The sequence below is a fragment of the Triturus cristatus genome, chromosome 1_1 (assembly GCF_964204655.1).
Source record: "Triturus cristatus chromosome 1_1, aTriCri1.1, whole genome shotgun sequence".
NCBI classification, from domain to species: domain Eukaryota; kingdom Metazoa; phylum Chordata; class Amphibia; order Caudata; family Salamandridae; genus Triturus; species Triturus cristatus.
The window spans coordinates 829,906,358-829,925,616 of record NC_140579.1 but is presented as its reverse complement, the minus strand read 5'-3'; the positions used below and the strand labels follow the sequence as shown (position 1 = coordinate 829,925,616).

At 52.9% G+C, this 19,259-nt stretch overlaps 1 protein-coding gene across 1 annotated transcript in view; it reads left to right on the top strand.

Annotated features, from left to right (window-relative positions):
* Positions 1-6,257: 6,257 nt before the first annotated feature.
* The window catches only part of LOC146871138 (synaptophysin-like protein 2), a 171,878-nt gene continuing 158,876 nt past the window's right edge, over positions 6,258-19,259 (top strand). Inside the window, exons 1-2 of the mRNA XM_085650298.1 lie at positions 6,258-6,481; positions 7,230-7,301. Of these exons, the coding sequence (XP_085506424.1) occupies positions 6,413-6,481; positions 7,230-7,301 (141 nt within the window). The 5' untranslated portion in view covers positions 6,258-6,412. The remainder of the gene's footprint in view (positions 6,482-7,229; positions 7,302-19,259) is intronic.

Below are 19,259 nucleotides of genomic sequence, written 5' to 3'. Positions count from 1 at the left end.
GTAACGCCCCTAAATCTAGTATTTAGGGGCTCCCCTGAAGCTTGCTTCCTCAGACAAGAACCTGCAACAAGAAAAGAAGAAGGACCGAACAGCCATGTCGAAGCTAACAAGAGGAAGACGCCCACTGACTTGGCCCCAGCCCTACCGGCCTGTCTCCACCTTGAACCTGCTCCTGTGAACTCCTGTTGTGTCCAGCAGCCAGCAACCTCGAAAACCACGGAGGACCTGCCTGCCTTCAACCACAAAGAATGTGTCTCCCGTGAACATCAGATTTGCTCAAACAATAGACTCCAGTTCTGCAAGGATCTGCGGGTCTGCACCTGATGCCCACGGCCTGGGTTCGAGTGGCCCAACACCAATAGGCGGTCCCCCTGGTGATCCTGACCTGCCTCAAGCCTCTAGCCTATGCCTGCAGTCTCAAACCAGAAGGTCCCCCCAAATGCGACCAGGAGCTGGTAAAAAGATCCGACCCTAAAAGGCACCCCTGCGCCCCACGGCCTTGGGTGGCCCAACTGATGGTGCCTAACCAACCCCCAAGATCCCAACTTACCTCTTCAAGTGGTGGTGGCACCCAGAAGACCTTTGTCCCCGAGCCTGCGGTGCTTTTGCAAACCTAAGACTCCCCATTGAAAGCTATAGGGCTTCCGAAGCCAAAACAGCACTCTGCACCCGGCCTCCCCAATGCAGCTGAGGGTGCATCTTTTGTGCTGGCCTAAACCCCCATTTGCCCTGAACTTAAGTCCAGGAGCTTTGCTCCCACTACCCAGTGGCCAGCTTGTCAGGAGCCACCAATTGGAGGCCCCCTACCACCAGGCGCGGTGCGTCCATTGGGGCGTGGGGGCGTAGCCCCCCCGCCCGCGCCTCGCGCCCGCAGCTCCCTCTGTGTGAAATTGTGAATGTCACCGCCCGCGCCTCGCGCCTGCAGCTCCCTCCTCTGTGTGAATGTCAATCAGCATGACGTTGGACCGTGGGCGGTCCGGCGTCATGTTGACTGACATCATTGTCAGACGCATTTGGGAAAGACAGCACAAGTGCGCATGAGTGGGCATGGAGCTTAATTTTTACTCCGTGCCCAGTCATGCGTACTTGTGTTTTTGCTGCCTTGCGCATGCCCATTAGGAGCCCCTCGGTCTCCTAATGGGCAGGCGGCGGGCGAGGAGTAGGCGGTGCCGTCAGCCAATCCTGGCGCTGCTGCAGCGCCAGGATTGGCTGAGGGCCGGGTTGCCAGTCACTTGCAATGCATCACGTGGACGTGGTGTTCCGGACCGTTTGAGGGCAGAGAGGCGCCAACGCGGGCCAGGAGAAGACGAGGCGGTCACCGGTCAGGTAAGTGTTTTAACTGTTTTTTAATTTTAGGGTGGTTTGACTGGGTTGGGTTTGGTCAGGTTTGGCTGGATAATCTGGCCGGGTTGGCGCCTCGGTAGTGCTGGGCTTGCTTGCAGTTCTCCTTCTGCGTAGCCTATGTGGTGTAAGACATGCCCGTTGTGCCATCATGCATTGTATGAATTTAAATAGCGAGTTATGTGAAACATGATTTGAGTATTTATGGATCGAGCTCCATTCTTTATCTAGCAGAACCCTGCCCATGTCTCTTTCCCACCTTTCCCGTAATGGCAACAGAGACGAGAATATGGGTATACGTATGCCTCGGTATAACCAACGTATCAAATATCTGCCAGTGCCCATTAAATATATTGCGTAGACTAGCTCGTATGTTGTGGGTTCAGTCAGACCCGTTTGGAGCCCAGTGCCATATGACATATCTTACAAGGCTTGCATGTGACAGAAAGAGTGTGTCTGTGAGTCCCTGTTCGTTTATGAAGTCGGCATGGTTTATGTAAGTCCCAGTGAGTGCACCCACATTGGTCACGCCTGCCTGCTCCCATGTGGACAGCATGCGTTGCATCAGTGTGCCCAATGCCCATGGGAGTGAGAAGGCATAGCAGTAGTATATTGGGATCATAAGGAGAGTTCTGCGTGGCGTATTTTATTATTGATTTCCAATATGTGGGTGCCACCTTGAACAGCAGAGGAGCCGATATTGGAATATGCACATCAGGACTCAGCAATTTGTGCAGTCACTCCGGTCAGCATATGGGGCTTGTAGGTTATTTCCTAAAACAGGCTAAATTCATCCAGCATTTCCATTCGTACAGACAAGATACCGAGGCAGATTTATTATTGTTTGGTGCAAAGCAGCTCCAAAGTTTTTGCTGGTACTAGTATGACTTGTAAATCTTTGGCTGGTGCCGGCAGAGAAGCAGTTGCGTGTTGCAGGAAGGCATACATCCCCGGTCTCTGTTTCATACAATCCATAGAGCGCCAAACATGCAAGTTATTTTAGTTTATAGACATTTTTTTCCAGAGAGAACATGAATGGTGCTTTCGAGACAGGGAGAGAGAGTGAGTCTCTGAGTCAGCCCAGTTGGTATCTGGTAACGAAATGTCAATCATAAGATCTGAGAAATGCGTGTTTAGCACCATGTGAGCCCGCCTCCATGCTCGACGGAACATGGTAGCTTACGCCCCACCAGTTTCAAATTCCACCAGCCGCTCCTGCCTACCACCCCCATTGGATAGCCTTGGGCCTCAGCACTCTGCACGCGGCCGCCCTAATGCCGCTGAGGGTGTAACAAGAGTGCATCCTTGACCCTGGGGGACCCCAGAGTCTAACCCCAGAACACAAACTCCCACCACAAAGTACTTACCTTAAAACCGATAACACTATTTTCCACCATAGGATAACATTGACTGTTTTTCTATGAAAAGTTTCTAAGTGTGGAGTTGGAAAACCTAAACAAATTCTTGAAAATTGTACTAACTGACAAAAACGCTTTTACTTACCTGTTTATAGGAAATGCCCCAGTGCAGTATCCAGGCACACTGCACTGTGTAAGAAAAGTAATCTCAAAAGTAGCTTACCTTAATTTTACTAAAAAGCCTATACAAAGTATATGTACTGTATTCTGAAAAGCATTGCGTTATCAGTAACACTATTGTAATCAAAATACATTTACAATTGCAATCCAAACTGTGCTACAAACTGTACATTTACTGCAAAGTACTTATCACTTACCTGTGCCAGGCTTGCTTGGTTCTAGAAAATAAAATAACTAAAAGAATATTTTTATACAAAATCAATCGGTCTGAGTTCAGTCTTTGAGTGTGTGAATTCATTTGCTGACTGAGTGTGTACAACAAATGCTTTACACTGTCCTCTGATAAAGCCTTACTGCTCGACCACACTACTACAAATAGAGAGTGAGGTGCTATCTAACTTTACCTCTGCCTACCTTTGGGGTTCCACTGGACTCTGTGCACACTATACCTCACTTTGGTAGAGTATATACAGAACCAGCTTCCTACACAGTGCATGTCCTCTGGCAAGTGTTTTGAGTCCTTGGTGGAACCTATCTATTTTTCGTGTTTTCACCCTAGCTACTCTTTTATGCAACGTGGGAGGGCAACAAAAGTGTTCTTACTTGGAACATGGAAGAGCAATTTTAAACAATAAACAACTGTCATTCAGTGCTAAGATACCCGTCTAAGTGAACGTGCGCTTTACAAATACACGTTATGTATGTATGTTAAACAACACCGACTATCCAACATTAAAAAAATCCATATTTCTTTTGTTTTATTATGACTACTTTGACTTATTTGAAGCTCTATGTTTTTCTTGATGATAAATTCTCCCAAGAAGTATCCCACCCCCAAAAAACCTATGTAGTAAGAATTTCAAGCTCAAGCAAATTCTCTATATCTGTACAGACGATTGTGTGTTCAATGCATCTGTTGTGTATGAGTGTCGTTTGTGTACTGCTTGCAATTCAAAAGTTCAAATCTTCCAAGTTTTCATACTTCCGAGGACGATAAAATGAGAACTTTTTCGTTGGGTAATAAATGGTTACCGCAAGTGTCACGCCAAGTATGGCATCAGGCGTGACACGACTGCATTTCAGTGTGGTGTGCCGCATCACCGCACTGAAATGTATTGTCACGCATTTTAATGTCACTGACTCTCTGCTGTAACCAGCGCTGAAAGTAACTTGCAACGCCAGGCTGCTAGCGCGTGCACCTGAAGCCTGCGCCAGCTCTGCTGCTCCCCGCAGACTTGCCGGCGGGGCACTGCCACCAGCACAGGCTCAGTAACAGTTTGTTAATCTTGTGCACTGCTGCTACAATGTATCTTTTTAGCCTGCTGCATTATAAATTCCCGCCCGGCGTGGCTGAGTCACTCACTGACTACAGCCAGGCCAGGTCTGACGTCACCCGGAGAAGGTAGTGCTGTGCCCAATTATACCGAGATGCCCGGGCCGGGCCTGCCCCAGTCGGCCAGTGGATGTGATAACTGGCTGTGGCGCCGCAGGGGCGGGGGCGATGTGACCTCACCTCCTGGATGGAAGCGAGGATTCCAGAAGCGAGACTGGGGAGGCATGCGTGACCGGTGGCTGACTGGACCACGGCTGACTTCCTTGAACACACCTGCCTGTCTGAGGCAGCTTGTATCATGCCCAGTGGCCGGCATTGCTGTGGGCGAGGTCCGAGTCGGATTGCGGTGGCTGGACACCACTAACTAATTAGCTGGCTCTTGCCGACCCTCTCGACGCAGAAGTAAGTCGGTGCCCAGCCTAGCGTAGCCCTGATGACATAAAGGCAAGCAGATTAGACACACGCATGCCTTCACTTGTTTATTAATGTGTTTAAGTTCGTTTTATTTAGATCGGCCAGCCAAAAGTGGGGGGAAAAAACACAATTCCTGAGACCAGACCCCACCCCCCGCAACCACGTGTATCAAGTGTCTTCACCAAGCGCGGCCGTCCGTCGGAGCTATCAGGCAGTCTGAACTGGCATCTTGTTGTTTATGGGGTCACGCGAAAGGGTTCGCCTGGCCGTAGATGGTTACCCTGCTTGCCAGCACTTGCAACTCGTGTCCGCTCACATTAGTTGGGGCTGTAGGCCTCGCAGGCGGGCCTGCGTAGCAAAGCGGACATGGTGAAGTATCTAGATTTTGTTTTTGCTGTGGCATGAACCACGTGGAAGTCAGGCGAGAGCATATCTTTAATATGGCTCTCGTGCTCCCGGCCTCCCTCGCCCCCCAGACAACATGACTGTCTGTCTGTGACGCTGATTGCCGCTCTTCTTGTTTTTCACACCCAAGGAGCCCACATTCCCCATACAAACCGCTTACAGATTTATTTTATGGCTAAAACTTTGGTTAAATGGTTAAACTTTGCCTTCCCTCTGTACTACGTCATCATCAGCTAAAGAGAGCCCTGCCGCAGCTCTGGGAACATCTGCCATGCTGGGACCGCAATAATTAAAGGGTCCGTAAAAAACATAATCGGGTCCCATTAAGAGCGGCACTGTACATTTGTTTTGAGGTATAGTTTTCGCCCTTTGAGCAAATAATTACCTCTAATTATATTATTATCCGAATTGAGTTATATTCTTAGTCTTAATGAGCCGCACTGGTTTAAATTGGTGACTACTGCAGCCATCAGGAACGTTTACACATTTTGGGTCTGTAAAGGAAAAGGAATATTGGTGAAAGGTATTGTCAAAAGCGTTCTCAATTTGCACTGCAGTCTATGGGTTATGAGAGAGACTGAATACAAGAATACGTTATGAAAAATGAAACTTGCATGAATAAAGATATTAGGAGCTGTCTTTAATTCGTTATAAAGTGTTACATATGAGGCAGCGAAACATTATTCATAAATACCCTGAAAGCCTATAAATCTCACACAGGGGCAAACTGAAAACCTGGCAGCTATGCCCCTGCCAGCCAGCGGCAATTGCTCCGACCAACTGCCGTCACCAGTCAACCCGGTGTACTCTATATCAATATCGCACAATCTGCATGGTGCGGCTAAGATAATCTTCTGAGAAGCTGCAGTGCCTGCCTGCCCTCCGATACCGAGGACTGCAGTCACGCATTCTGTCTCCCATTAGTATCCTTACACTTCTGCTGCTTTGCAGCAGTTTTAAGATATTCTTAGAGGTTTTTGTTGCTCAGTGGGAAGTAATTTCGAATATGTGTATGTTTCCGTTGTCTTCATTGCTTGATTTTATTTGCGAGAAAGTGGCTAGAGGGCACTGTGAGACTGGCACTGCATGCATGGAGGGGTAACGGAGAGGTAGCATTTGTCGCCCCGGGTGAAACCGGATCCGGCCCCCTCCCCGGCTGTCCCTGTATGGGACGGAAGCTCACGTGACTCGTCACATCTCTAGTTTGACAGCAGAGTGAAGAAGTTCTTTTTTTGGGTGGTGGGTGCCGCAGAGAGAGCAGGCGGAGTGGTAGAGAGGGCAGGCGGGTTGGTCCAACGAGTGGGCAAAGATTCGGAGAGAGCGGGCAGAAGGGCCAGGACAGCCGGTGACAAAGGGACAGACAGACCAACAGACCGCCACCATGCCCTCTGGAACCAGCGGCAGGGCACACGCCTCCGCCAAACAGACCGCCTCTGCAGACACCAAGAAGGTACCGGGCACCCCACCCTCAGGACTCCCCCCCTCCCTCCTCTTGTGGGGGAGGTCACTGCCCGTGTTCTCTCTGTGGGCATTCTGATCCAAAATATTCCTCCCCCAGCACCCCTTCCATCTCTCCAGCCAAAAAGCGCATAAAAGTCATTGGGCTTTAAAATTCAAAAAACCTTCGCTAGGGTCTTAGGTGGCTAAGCTGGTAATGGTGTCGCCTTTGTGTCCCGACGCCCCCTTAATACACTGGAGAGAGCACGTTGGGACAGGCGACCTCGGCCTTACTCGAAAAGAGCAGTTGCGAGAAGGGCGACAAACAAAGCACTAAATCCCCCTCGCCTGAATATTTGGACCGTCCGTGACCTTATGCCCCCTTCATGCGCATAACTCATCCGCGATCCCTGCTCCTAATTTTCTCTTCACGATACTTGCACCCGTTCTTGATCCCATGTTTGCACCCTCTTCTCTGTCGATGCACGCCCCTCGTGTCCTCTTCCCTTATATTTGAATTTCAGTTTCGCTGCCCTGGATATCTGCTCCTCTCCCTCCCCTTTACTCTTTCTTCCTTCATATTTACCCATCCAATTCGCTCTGGAGAGATGCGCGTGCTTTGTTTAATGTGCCTCCATTTATTTACAGCGCCTTCCCATTTTACACGTACACCCTTCTCTCTCCCTCTGTGTTTTTGCCCCCCACCCTCCTGTTCTCGCTCCCCTCTACTCGCCTCTGACTGTCTCCTGTTCCCTCCTTAGGCTAATCCCCTCCTGGACCTGCGATGGCGCCGCCTGGAGGAGCCTCTGGGATTCATCAAGGTTTTGGAATGGGTGAGTGAGACCTGAGGACTCCTTTGCGCCCCTGAGGTGTCACTGAAGCCCGGACTCTCCCCGTGGGGGTAAGGGAATGCTCCCTTACCCCCACGGGGAGACTCCGAGCTTCAGAGTCTTGATTGACTAGTCCTCGGGTGACAAGGTGCTGAAATAGCCCATGTATCTCTGGAAGGTGTGGGAGGGACCACTGGAACTCGGCGTGGCCCCGGACTAGCCATTGAGTGCCAGTAAAGTGCTAGAGGAGCCCACGTGCCTGAGACAGCCGCTAGGAACAATCTTGGGCCTTGGTGAGGTATTGTTAAGCTCTTGGACCCCCAAGAAAGCCGTAGGGAGCACTGGCTACCACAAAGTACTAGATTAGCCTTGGGTCTGAGTAATGCGCTGGGGGAACCCTTGGGTCCGAGTTTGGTGATGGGAAGATCTCTAGGTGCTAGATGGGGCAATGAGCCTCAATAATAAATAAACCATGTGCCTTAGTAAGTTGCCATTGGAGCCAATGGGCTTCACTGAGGTGGCAAAAGAGGCCCCGAGACTCAGTTAGGTGGTGAAGGAGCCCGTAGGCCTTAGTATAGTGGCAGGGGATCCCTGGGCCCTAGTAATGTGGTGGAAGAGCCCTGGGCCTTAGCAAGATGGCGGAGGAGCCCCGCTTAAGGCTTAGTGGCATGCTGTAGAAGCCCGAGGGCTTTAGGACAGTGGCAGAGGACCCGCTTCGCACCACCGAGTTCCTAAAAGATAATGGGGGGGGGGGGGGGAGCGGGGAGAGGGCATGCTTTCCAACGAACACTCATCAGGTTTCAACATTGCAAGATCAGGAATTTAGTGTCGGGTTTAACCTTTGCAGCGTATTACAGAGGCCCCGCTCCCCCGGCACTGTCTTCCGAGCTGCCACCCCTGCGCGTGGAACACACACTCGTAGTCTGAGCCCTCACTCGCTCTTTCCCAAACCACTGACTCTCTGGCCGTTCACAACACTGTCCTCAGAGCCCTGAAACCCTCGGATCCTCCAAACCCTCACTCGCTACGGAGAACACTCTTCTCCAGGGGCTCACTCCCCGCGCGGAGCACTCTCGCATTCAATGTGAGCTGAGCAGAGCAGTCGCCACGCTCGCATCACTCCGGTCTCTCATTAACACAGAGCACTCTCCTCGGCAGTGTGACAGCGACTGCCCCAGAAAACTCTCCCCAATGCTCACTGACTGCTCAATTCGCCCTCCCCGTTCACCCTCACCTCGAACTCACGCATGGTCCAGATTACGTACTCTGTGGGCAGGGCTGTGCGGTGCACGCGGGGGTGGGTGGCCTTAGGTCTAATTTCGGTGTGAAAGGGCGTTGTGGGTGCGCTGTGGTTGTGTACTGGTCGGGGGCTCTTTTTGGCTGTGCGTATCATATCGGCGTCCCGGGGACGTCGTGTCAGTGTGGTGAAGTGGTGCTGGGGCGTGATGGGCAGTACGGAAGTGTTGGGGCGAGCCTTTGGTGTGGCATGGTCAGACTAGGGCTTCAGGGGTCATTGGGGCTTGTCCGTGTGTGCTGGGCGGTGTTAAGGTGCGGCGTGGTTATGATATAGTGGGGGTTGTGTGTGGATGGTGGTATATAGTGTGATTTATGGATGCTGGAGTGTAAAGGTGGGATGCTGTTGGGCATAGCAGAGGGGGTTAGGTGTCTAATGTGTGGTACGCAATACGGACGATGGGTGTGATATACCTGTAAATATGGCATGCCTATTCAACAGATGCTGGGCTATGGGGGTGTGCGCTAAAGCGTTTGCAGAGGGTTATTGAACTGTGATAAGGCTGTGGTACAGAGATGTTGGGTGTGCGAGGGGATAAGGTGTGATATGTAGGTGCTGGGAGAAAGGAGTGTACTGGGATATATTTTGGCGTGCAGCGCGTGTGTATAGGTGAGTGTGGGTGCAGATGGGGTGTGTAGGGGTGATGGAGGCTGTTTAAGCTATGCAAGATGTGCGATATTAGGTGGTAAGTATGTGTAGGGCGTGTCCAAAGTGCAGTCGTGGGGGTGCCGGCTGTGACGTAGCCTTGCTGCAGGGAAGCCGAGGTGTGGTCCTGTGTTGGTGTGCTAGAAGGCTTGGTATGTGTGTAGGCAGCGAGCTGTGGGTCCAGAAGTGGTTTTGGGTGTGGCTGGTCAGTAGAGTATGACCAGAGTGTACCCGGTGATTGTGCTACAGGGTAATTTGAGGGAGGTATTGAGGTGTGGGCCTGATGGCAGAAGCTAGTGGGTGGTATCAGGATGAGGCCAGGGGTAGGCGGGACCTGGGTGCTGAGACTGGACACTGCCCAAGGCGTAGGCAGGAAATGCTCGTGTGGCATCTACTGTTTTTATAGAAATGCTGAGGCAGCAGAGGGGGCGGTGGCACGGGGCAGATGGCTCTGCGTCAGCTGTCGCCCCATTACGAGCCCTCTGACAGGGACAAGCTAATGTGGGCGCTTGCTCAGCCGCGGAAGTCCTCACACACCCCCTGCCACAGGAACGTGGCTCCTCACAGCAACAGCAGAGGCCCTGCCTCCGTCTCAGAATACGCAAAACACCCCTCTTAAAAGTCTTTCCCAGCATGCAATTCTATTGGCAAGGTGCAGGGTCTGTTTCTCTGTGTTGCATCTTGGCACAAACAGCGGCTGCAGTGGTGTGGCTCAAGGGCACCCGCCGGGGTGTTATCTCAGACCACCATATCTCACAGGTCCCCAGCTGGTTGATCAACTTACACATGGTGACCGTTATTTCTTGAAGCCGTGCCCTTCTCCCCAGAGATGCCAGGTCATTCCCTCCCAGATGTATCACCAACACATTAGGAGGAGGAATCTCCCCCCCCCCCCCCCCCCCTCAGTCTCTGCTGCAGCTCTTCAGCAAGCAGGTCCAGCGCATGCCTGGGTATCCTAGCCAGATAATGTCTGTGGCCATGAGGCCGTGCCTCCATTTCCTGTTCCCAGCCCACCGTGCCACTCGCAAGACGCCCGAATGGCCAATCACCCAGACCATGGTCCCTGGCAATTAAAGAGATGAAAGTTTGCAAAGCTTTTACTGACTCACTGCACATCTACATAAATAAAATGTTCATATTGCACTTCACTGCAAGCCACCGGCATCTGGTGCCGCAAAATGTTCTTTACGTCCATAAATTGTTATTGCCAAAGATTATATTGTCTCACTGCACACCTTTACTAATTAAATACTCTTATTACACATCACTGCAAGCCACCGGCATCAGGTGCCGCAAAATATTCTTGACGTCCCAACGTTTGTCAGTACCAACACCTTCCCCAGTCCACAGCCCCCACTCAGTGGCCTTCAAGACCAGATGTATCTTTTGTAACTCTGGGACTCCCAGTGCCCCACTTGTTTGATGCGTTCAGCTGACAGGCCTACCCTAAATGCTGTGGTAGCTGCTCCTATGTGGAATGAGTGGCTGCAGAATCGTTTGCCCTGTACCTTGTTGCCTGACAACACCAAACATGCCTGCATGATGCTCTGTACTTGGAACTTAGTGAGGGGGGTACTGTCTGCATGTATCAATAAGTAACCTTCGTGTTGCTGGGCGCAGTGCCAGGTAGGCACACACCAGTCGCACTGGGCAGTACCTGACCGTTTCAAGCTGGTGCAGTACAATCACCCTCCCCTCCCCTGCTTGGTCTGTTTTTGACCTCCTTAACACTATTGTGAGGGTGTCTCCCGCCAGGCTCGCATCCTGCCTGCTCAGTGCCACCCCAGACTTGTCCTGCTTGGACCTCGCCACCAACTCACCTACTCTGAGTGCCCCAAAAAAGGCCAGGCTGAAAGTGGCCGAAAACAGTGCCGCTTCAAAAGGTGAATTTGTAGCTTTGTGCACCCAGTCCAGCATCCCTTGCAGTATTTCAAAATCAATAGGGGACCTAGTGTCTGGCGGCCGTGGCTCGCACCTGGCCCAGCCCTTCAACGCCGCCCTGATTAAAAAAGATTTCATTGGATCCTCATGCCCAAGTAATTTTGCGTGGTGGCTTATTGCTGACATGTGGCCCGCTATCCAAGGATGGCTCTTCCCCTCGTCTTTGGCCCATATAACAAACTTTTGCACCCTGCTCTCTAGTGATGCCCTCCCTGCTTCCCAGGCTCCTGCCACTGTACAAAACTTTGCCACACAAGCTCCGTATCGCTTACTGGTCCTTGGCGCCAGGGACAGCTCGCCCAGCCCCCTCTCCACTTCAGAAGGAACCAGAGGTGTGGTGGAAATGGTGTCATCTCCTCTCTCGCTCTCGGCCACGCCTCCCGGAACCGGCGCCACTGAAAACGAGAGAGAGCGTCAGCTGCTATGTTCTGCACCCCTTGGATGTGTCGCGCCCTGCATTCAATGTTGTTAACTAGGCAAGCTCGCACTAGTTCCTTCAACAGGCACAAGACCAGGGGACAAGTGGCTGACTGAGAACTGATGGCCTGAACCACAACCATGTTGTCCGACCAGAACACCACCCTTCTCGCTGTTAGCACTGCTGGCCAAAGGTGGAACGCTATCACTATGGGGAACAACTCCAGGACTGTGATGCGAGCCGTGATTTTTTTTTTGTGCCACGCATTGGGCCATTTCTGTGCACACCATTCCGTGTCTCGGATCACCCCAAAGCCTTCTCTACCTGCGGCGTCTGTAAATAGCGCAAGTTCTGGGCTCCCCGCCCAAAGTGCCCTCCCGATAACTGAGCCGTTGAAGCCAGCCAGAAACGTAGCCCACATGGACAGGTCTTCCTTCATTCCTTTGCTTAACTTCACCATGTGGTGCTTCTTCTTCACCTTCGCCGTTGCCATGGCTAGCCTACGCGCAAACACCCTCCCAGCTGGTATTACTCTGGCTGCGAAGTTGAGTTTACCCAGAAGGCTTTGAATGCAACCAAGGGATGCCTTGTCCTGACCGACCTAAGACTGACTGAATCTGATTTGCCATGTCCTGGACCTTGTCCGCTGGCAGCCTGGACTCTCCTGTTATGGTGTCGAGCTCGATCCTTAGGAATGTTAATACCTGCACCGGACCCTCTGTTTTCCCTGGCGCGAGTGGGACACCCAAATGACGAGCCAATTCTTCAAAGTTCTCCAGGGTCTCACTGCAATCCTGCGTGCCCTCACCCCCTATAAAAAGGAAGTCGTCGAGGTAGTTTGTGACGCCTACCACCCCCTAACTCGATTGCAGTGCCCACTGCAGGAAGGTGCTGAACGCCTCAAAGTAGGCACAGTAAACCACGCAACCCATGGGCATGCATCTGTCATAAAAGTACCTGTCTTCCAGCCTGAAACCCAGCAGGTGTTGGCTGCTCGGGTGAACTGGTAGCAAGCGAAAAGCAGATTCAATGTCTGCTTTCGCCAACCAGGCCCCCTTGCCAGCCCTCCTGACTAAGTCCAATGCTACGTCTAGAGTACAATACGTTACAGAGCAGGATCCCATGGTTGACCGATTTTCCCTCAGGGTAGGACAAGTGATGAATAAGTCTGAACAACCCTGGCTCCTTCTTGGGCACCACCCGAGGGGGGAGACAAAAAAGTTGTCCAAAGGGGGCCGCAGGAAGGGACCCGCCACTCGGCCTAAAACCCTCTCCTTCTCAACCTTGGCTCTGACTACTGCCGGTTGCACCCTTGCTGACTTAAGATTGTCGGCCTCCCGACTTCCCAGCGGGCCCACATAGGGAATCTTGAATCCCTCACTAAAACCTTCTAGCAGCAAGATGCTGTCTTGTGTGTTTGGGTACTGTCTGAGGAGAGGCAGGAGGTTGACCAGGCTGACTTGCGATGGGCCCTTGACTGCATGCATGGGAACTGGTGCGACATCCAGAGAGGGTAGGGGTACTGCTGGGGTTTCCAGGTGCTGACGCTATGACAAAGATGAGGTGATACTGGGAGGGGGGGGGGGGGGGTTGTGACATGTTTTGATGCGCCGTTGTACTCAACTATCCTGCCTGCCTTTGCCAGCGGGCTGTCGCTCCTGTTGAGAGTGACAAGAGACCGCAGGATGTGGTCCCCCACCTCTGCTGCATGCGTGCTAGAATTTGTACATTGTGCCCCATGAGCATGAACCTTTGTTGAACTATCGGCATGTCCCCGGGGGAGACCTCTTAAATCCCCCCCCCCTCTGGCCACCTCTTCTGGACCCCCCCCCGAAATGACTGCTTAAATCCATGTGACTCCCAAGAAAAGAGCCTTTGCCAGAGCCCTGCCCTGCCTGTGCCTTGCCCAGAGTCCCTGTGCTCTGCTGTGCGCGAGAACCCATGTGATCTAGCCATAGCTGGACCTCCTTCTGGTCCCATGCCATCTCCGGACACATGGACATCTTCTTCCTGAACTCCCTGTCATAGTTCAGCTTTCCACTTTCTCCCCACTTAATCGCCTCGCTGTGAATTAACCTGCCATATTGCAAGAGCCCTTGCCCTACCTCCGGTTGTTTTTCTAGAATGACAGCGGACAAGATGGAGAAAGCTTCAAGCCAATTTTCTATACTTTTCTCAGGCCAGGCCTGGAACTTTACTTTTTTGTCATCCTCCTTTCCCCCAGCTTTCCTGGCATCTAGACCATCCTGTCCAAGCAAGAGCAGATAGAAAATATCTTATCTGTTCGCGCCTCCATATGGGTTCCTAAGGAACCTGCCAAGCCAGGGAGCAACGCGCCCAACTGTGCGGGAGATACACTAGCGGGCATCGGTATGGCTGGGGTAGATTGTGCTCTCGCTGTGAGGCCTCCTGTTACGGAAGGTGAACTAACACTAGCAGTGCTGGTGGCAGGTAGCGTCCCCACTCCCGCGGCCGGGGTGTCTGCCACTGTCCCTGCGCTCGCTATCTTCAAGAGGGTCTGGCTGACGGTTGTGTGTGTACGTGCTTCCCCCACTGCTGCAGTAGCTGCCTTGGAAGTAACTTGATTGGTCACCCCTGCTAACACCAGAGCGGCCACGGCAGGTACCCCTTGTTGTGCCTGTTGTGCCTGTTTTCCCCCCTGGCTTCCCCATGCCGCCACAGCCGCTCTTGCCCCACCTTCCCCCAAGCTTGTCTTGCCCCCCACCTGCAGTGAGCTGGGCCCTGGTTGACCTGCTCTGACCTCCGCCATAAAGTCTCTCATGGTGTCCATGATCTTACCCAGATCTTCATGGGTGGCGAATTTCCCTGTGGCCGCCAAACTGTCTGGAGGGGTGGCCGGACCCACGGAAGAGTTCAGCTGGGAACCGGCATCCTTGGGTGTAGGCGGTGCCCTGATCTTAGTGGGTGGCGGATCTGCCGGGAAATCCTTAGTCGTCGGCTTGCGGACCCGCTTGGGCCTAGCTGGACCTGCCTCCAAGATGTGCTCCTGCTCTGGGCTAGGGGCGTCGCCTGAGTCCTCCGGATCACTCTCCTGCAAGAGAGCCGTGGCCCTTGCCAATCCCTTGGTTTTGGCCAACATGATAAATGCCGCCCACTGTGCATCCTGGGAGGTTTTGGCCAGGGAGTCCTCACCTGAGACGTCTGCGAAAATAAGGGGGGGGAGAGCCCTGGCCTTCCATGCTGCACTGCTGGCCCCACGGTCAACCCAATCTGAGGAGACACATTTTTGAATGAGAACAAACCCCACAGGACTGTACCCTGGTCTAGGTTGGACCTCAAAGACCCTAATTCGCCAGGTGCTCAGCCCCCGTCCCCTCCTTATACTTACATAATCTGTATTAGGTGGTGGATTTTATGCTGTGGTGCGCCCTATTCCGCGTTCCTTGGATGCTCTGCGTGCGGAGATGAAGAAAATTGTTAGCTGTTGCCCCCGGGCTCGGACCGGAGTCACATCACCCAGGTGGCTTGCCCCCTGCGTACAATTTAAACACCCACATCCTCCCTAGGTATGCCTGCACGCCTCCCCTATTAGTGTGCGCCCTGGCCATACCTGCTCCTGATCCCTGCAATCCCCTTCTTGTACGTTGCCTGCCTCTTGCCCCAGTGATTCCTGTAATTTAGAAACAAACCGTTAAACATATTCTATGCCTTCCTGTGTCCAGGTTCCCTGCGTCACTGTCCTGAGTGCACCGTGTACCCCTTGACCAAGTACCTGATCCTTGGCCTAGCGCAGGCGTGGTGTCTGGCGTCGTATATTTGGTCACCGTGCAAGAACTGGAAGGGAAAACCAACAGGTATTAGCACAACCCCCCTAGCCTGTTAATTAACCACCCTCCACCCACGCAGTCCCTCCTAGAGCCTCCCTACTAGTGTCGACCACTGTATCCAGTTCGTGAAACGACACAAGGGGGTGGAGGAGTAGCCCTACTACTCCGTATGTAACACGCTATTGTGGAGCGCCCCGAAACTTCGGGTAAAGTTCACGCTATATACACTTGCCTTAATTAGATGTCTGAGATGGAACTCGCAGTCTGCAACGTAATTGCCAAAAAACCCATAATTTGCATTTTGGGAGGGAGAAACACACAAAGTGGTGCCCTTTGAACCAGTGACAAGCTACACCAGTGCCTAGTGCAGTCTGATGTGTGTGGCTGCTTGTGGGGCAAAACACAGGCTGCCCAGGCCCCCCCCCCCTCTGAGAACATCCAGCTTCACCCAGTGAAGGTTGTGGGCGGAGTCTGCCTCAGCACTGGTAAAGTTGGAGCTGACCAACCCCCCCCCCGGCAGAAACCGGCCTGCGCGGGCGAGACTGCGAGGACATGAGGTGAGTGCACATGTAGGGCCCCGTGAACTCTGTTCCCAATTTAAATGTCCGCCGGCCAAATAAATGCGCCCGCTAACGGAGAGCTAGCTCCCACACTGGACTCCCGCCGCGTGTATACGCCAATATCGGTGATAACGGGGGCGGGGGTGTGTAGGGCTGGCACGCGGCCCACCTGGCCTGTGGCCCCACCCCCCCTTTCCTAAAACACATGGCCTAGATTTTGGGCACGCAGAACCTCAGTCAGGCTCGAGCACCGTCGCACAGGATTCAAACGGCCCACATGGGAGGGGTGGGGGCCCCCGCCTGTAGACCGATCACCCTTCGGCCCCTTGGCTGCTAAAATGCACTTGCGCTAACTTGGGCCTCGCTATACCCCCGTGGGCGCTCCACGCCGCGCGTGGGGTAACCTGCACGAAAGCCTAGTGCCGGGCCTAGCACACGTGCACACCGTTGTGACCCCACTCGGTCTGAAGGCATTACACCCCGATGCTACCCAAAGCGTGGGAGTTCCCGGGATCGACGCAGTGGAGCAGGCACCCCGGCCTGTTGACCCGCCCATGTCGTGCCAGCAAACCTAGCCAACCCCTGTGCTAAGCGACCGCGGGGCTCCCGTCCCAGCAGATAGTGGGGGCACCCGCCAACTAGGCCCGCCCTACAAGGCTATCGCGTGATGCCGGGCCCATACGCATAGGTTGGCCCAGATACTCGTCTCGGGTCTGCACCCCCACCGAACCTTCAACTAATGCCAGGGGAAAATACCCCATCTCCCCCCTTCAATCCATCGGCCCCCGGTTGAAGAACCCTACAAGGGGGTGCGGGGTGGGGCGGGCCGGCAGACTTTCGGAAGACCCATAAGCCCTACAGCCCCACTCTAGTCCTTGCGTGATTTAAAAGCGAGAGGTAGAGGGCCCTGGCTGCGGATGGGACCATCTTCTCTGCACCAGCCCCCTCCCACGCCCTGGGCCCCCCCAACGGCCTGCAAACTCATATCGCAATGGTGCCCGGGCATAACAAATTGCTTGTGACGGAGTCCCTCCAGGGCATGGCCCAGGTGGATGGACCTTCAGAAAGGCCTAAATTCCCTACAGCCCCCCCACTTGCCTGTGCGTGACTTAAAGTGTGGGAGGAGAGAGCCCGGACTGCGAGTGGGACCACCTCCCCTGTCCCCTCCCACTCCCAAGCCCAGGGCACCCACACGGCCCGCAGCCTCGTAACTAATTTGGACCCGAGCTAGAAAACTTGCTTGGGACGGGGCCCCTCAAGGGCATGGCCCATGTGGTGGGACCCAGATGGGGGGGGGGGCAGGGCAGCAATTAGGAAACTAACCTCGTGGTCACTCTGTCCAGCAGCGGTCACTCTGCATGACCAAACGGCGTCGGGGTAGTGGGCAAAGAGGGCGGCCAGTGGGCTGGGAGAGGTATATGTACCTCACCCCCTGCCCCCCTCTACCCGGAAGTGACGCGGCACACTGGACCCCTGAGGGTCCCAAACACTGGGAGGCTGCCTCCTGTGCCCTCTTGTGGCACTAAGGTGGCCGCCCTCTTAGCGGGTCTCCTTCGTGGACCCTAGGCAGCCTGCAGGGTCTGATTCTCTGTGTTACCTCTTGGCACAAACAGCGGCTGCAGTGGTGAGGGCGCTGGCCCGATCGGAGCCCCCTCTAGCGAGGCCACTGCAGCAGTCTTTGGACCTGTAACCCCCTAGGCCAGGAGCACGGGGGCATGTTCGCCATAAGTTGGTAAATCTGTCCTCCCGTTGGTACCAGAAATGCTGCAGCACATGACCCTCGTGAACACGAGACAGCTGGTAAACACCGCTCCAGGCCAGTGCACATGGACAGACCGAGCCTCCATCCTTTCCATGCCATGGCCTCACCTGAACTCATGCAAGCAATACCTCACCTCAGATTCGCTGCCCCCTTCAATGACATCTATTGTGGAAGCCAGCAGCCATGGCGACATATTTGCAGTTTATAAAACCAAGATATGAGGGAATCAGAAGCCGTGGGGCGAGTGAATGGATGGGTGAAGATTATCTCGGACTCACTGCTTCTTCTTGAGGTCTTCCAGAAGGAGAATGGGGCAGAGAAATCAGAAAGCTGTGCACCCGCTGTCAGATTTTTTCGCCAGGTCCTTGAGCAAATGGAAAGTGATGGGCAGTGTCATTGTTTGGTGCTGTCGTTCATCACACCATTCCAAGGCCTTGGATGCTGGTGCTTGTGGTGACTAGCCAGGACTCCTGGTTCGCTTGACTCTGTAGTGGTAGCTGTGGTCGAGCAGTCAAGGCTTACTCAGAGGAGTGGTGGGCGGTGGCTCTTCACAATGTAAAACAATACAGCAATAATTTGACTCAGAGATCAGGAATATGTCTGCAATACAAATAGAACAACATAACAATTATATTGCAACAAAATAGTGAAAAACAGACATGACAACACTAACAGTTGCTGAGATATGACTCCAGTTTTACATATTATCGCAAAGCATAGACAACACAGTGGTTACCATCTGTGTTTTCTAGAAGACCGTATTATCCTACTGGGTCATCTTCAGGTGCTATGAGAATGGCTTGGGTGTTCAGGGTTACCACAGTGCTTACTTCTAGAATATCAGTTAGGGACTGCAAAGTATCTTTAGATGGAGCCAAGTCTTGCTCAACCGCTTGGTAGAAGATGAAGGAGCTCAGCGTATTTTTCTTCTTTTAACGTTTTTGGGATAAAAGCCCAGCAACAATTCAAGAAACAGGGCTGAGGCAAGCTTGTAGCGAATTGCACTTTATGTCCATTGGACACCTTCTTGCATGCAAGCAATCATTAATGGCGTTTTGCTCTTTCAAGCAAAAACAAGGAGAAATACAAATATTTCTCCTCGTTGCGCCATTCTAACACCCGCTATTGCATGGCATTCATTTTTGGCGCTGCCTCAGAATTACACATCCTTGTAAATCTGGGGCAGCGTCAAAAGGCAATGGATGTTGTGGTGGAACGCCCATAGCAACACCCATTGCACACCCCTTTTGCGAAAAGTGGTGCGTGTATAGGGACCATATTTACTCAAAGTGGCTTATCGCTGCTTTGTACATATGGAGAAGGGCATAGTGCTAAAAATGATGTCTGGTGGAACCATCCCCATGTAAATATACCCCTAAGTTTATTTCAGTTGCTCTGGACTGTACTGCTCCTTTTTCTATCAAAAGCCTTTATGCAGCAGCAAAAGTCACTGAACTGCCTTGAGAATGTCGAATGGACCTCAAAGGACTATTTTGCTAGGTGTGCTTGGCCCCTCAGGATATGTAGTTTTGCAGCACAGCCTGCCTACTGAC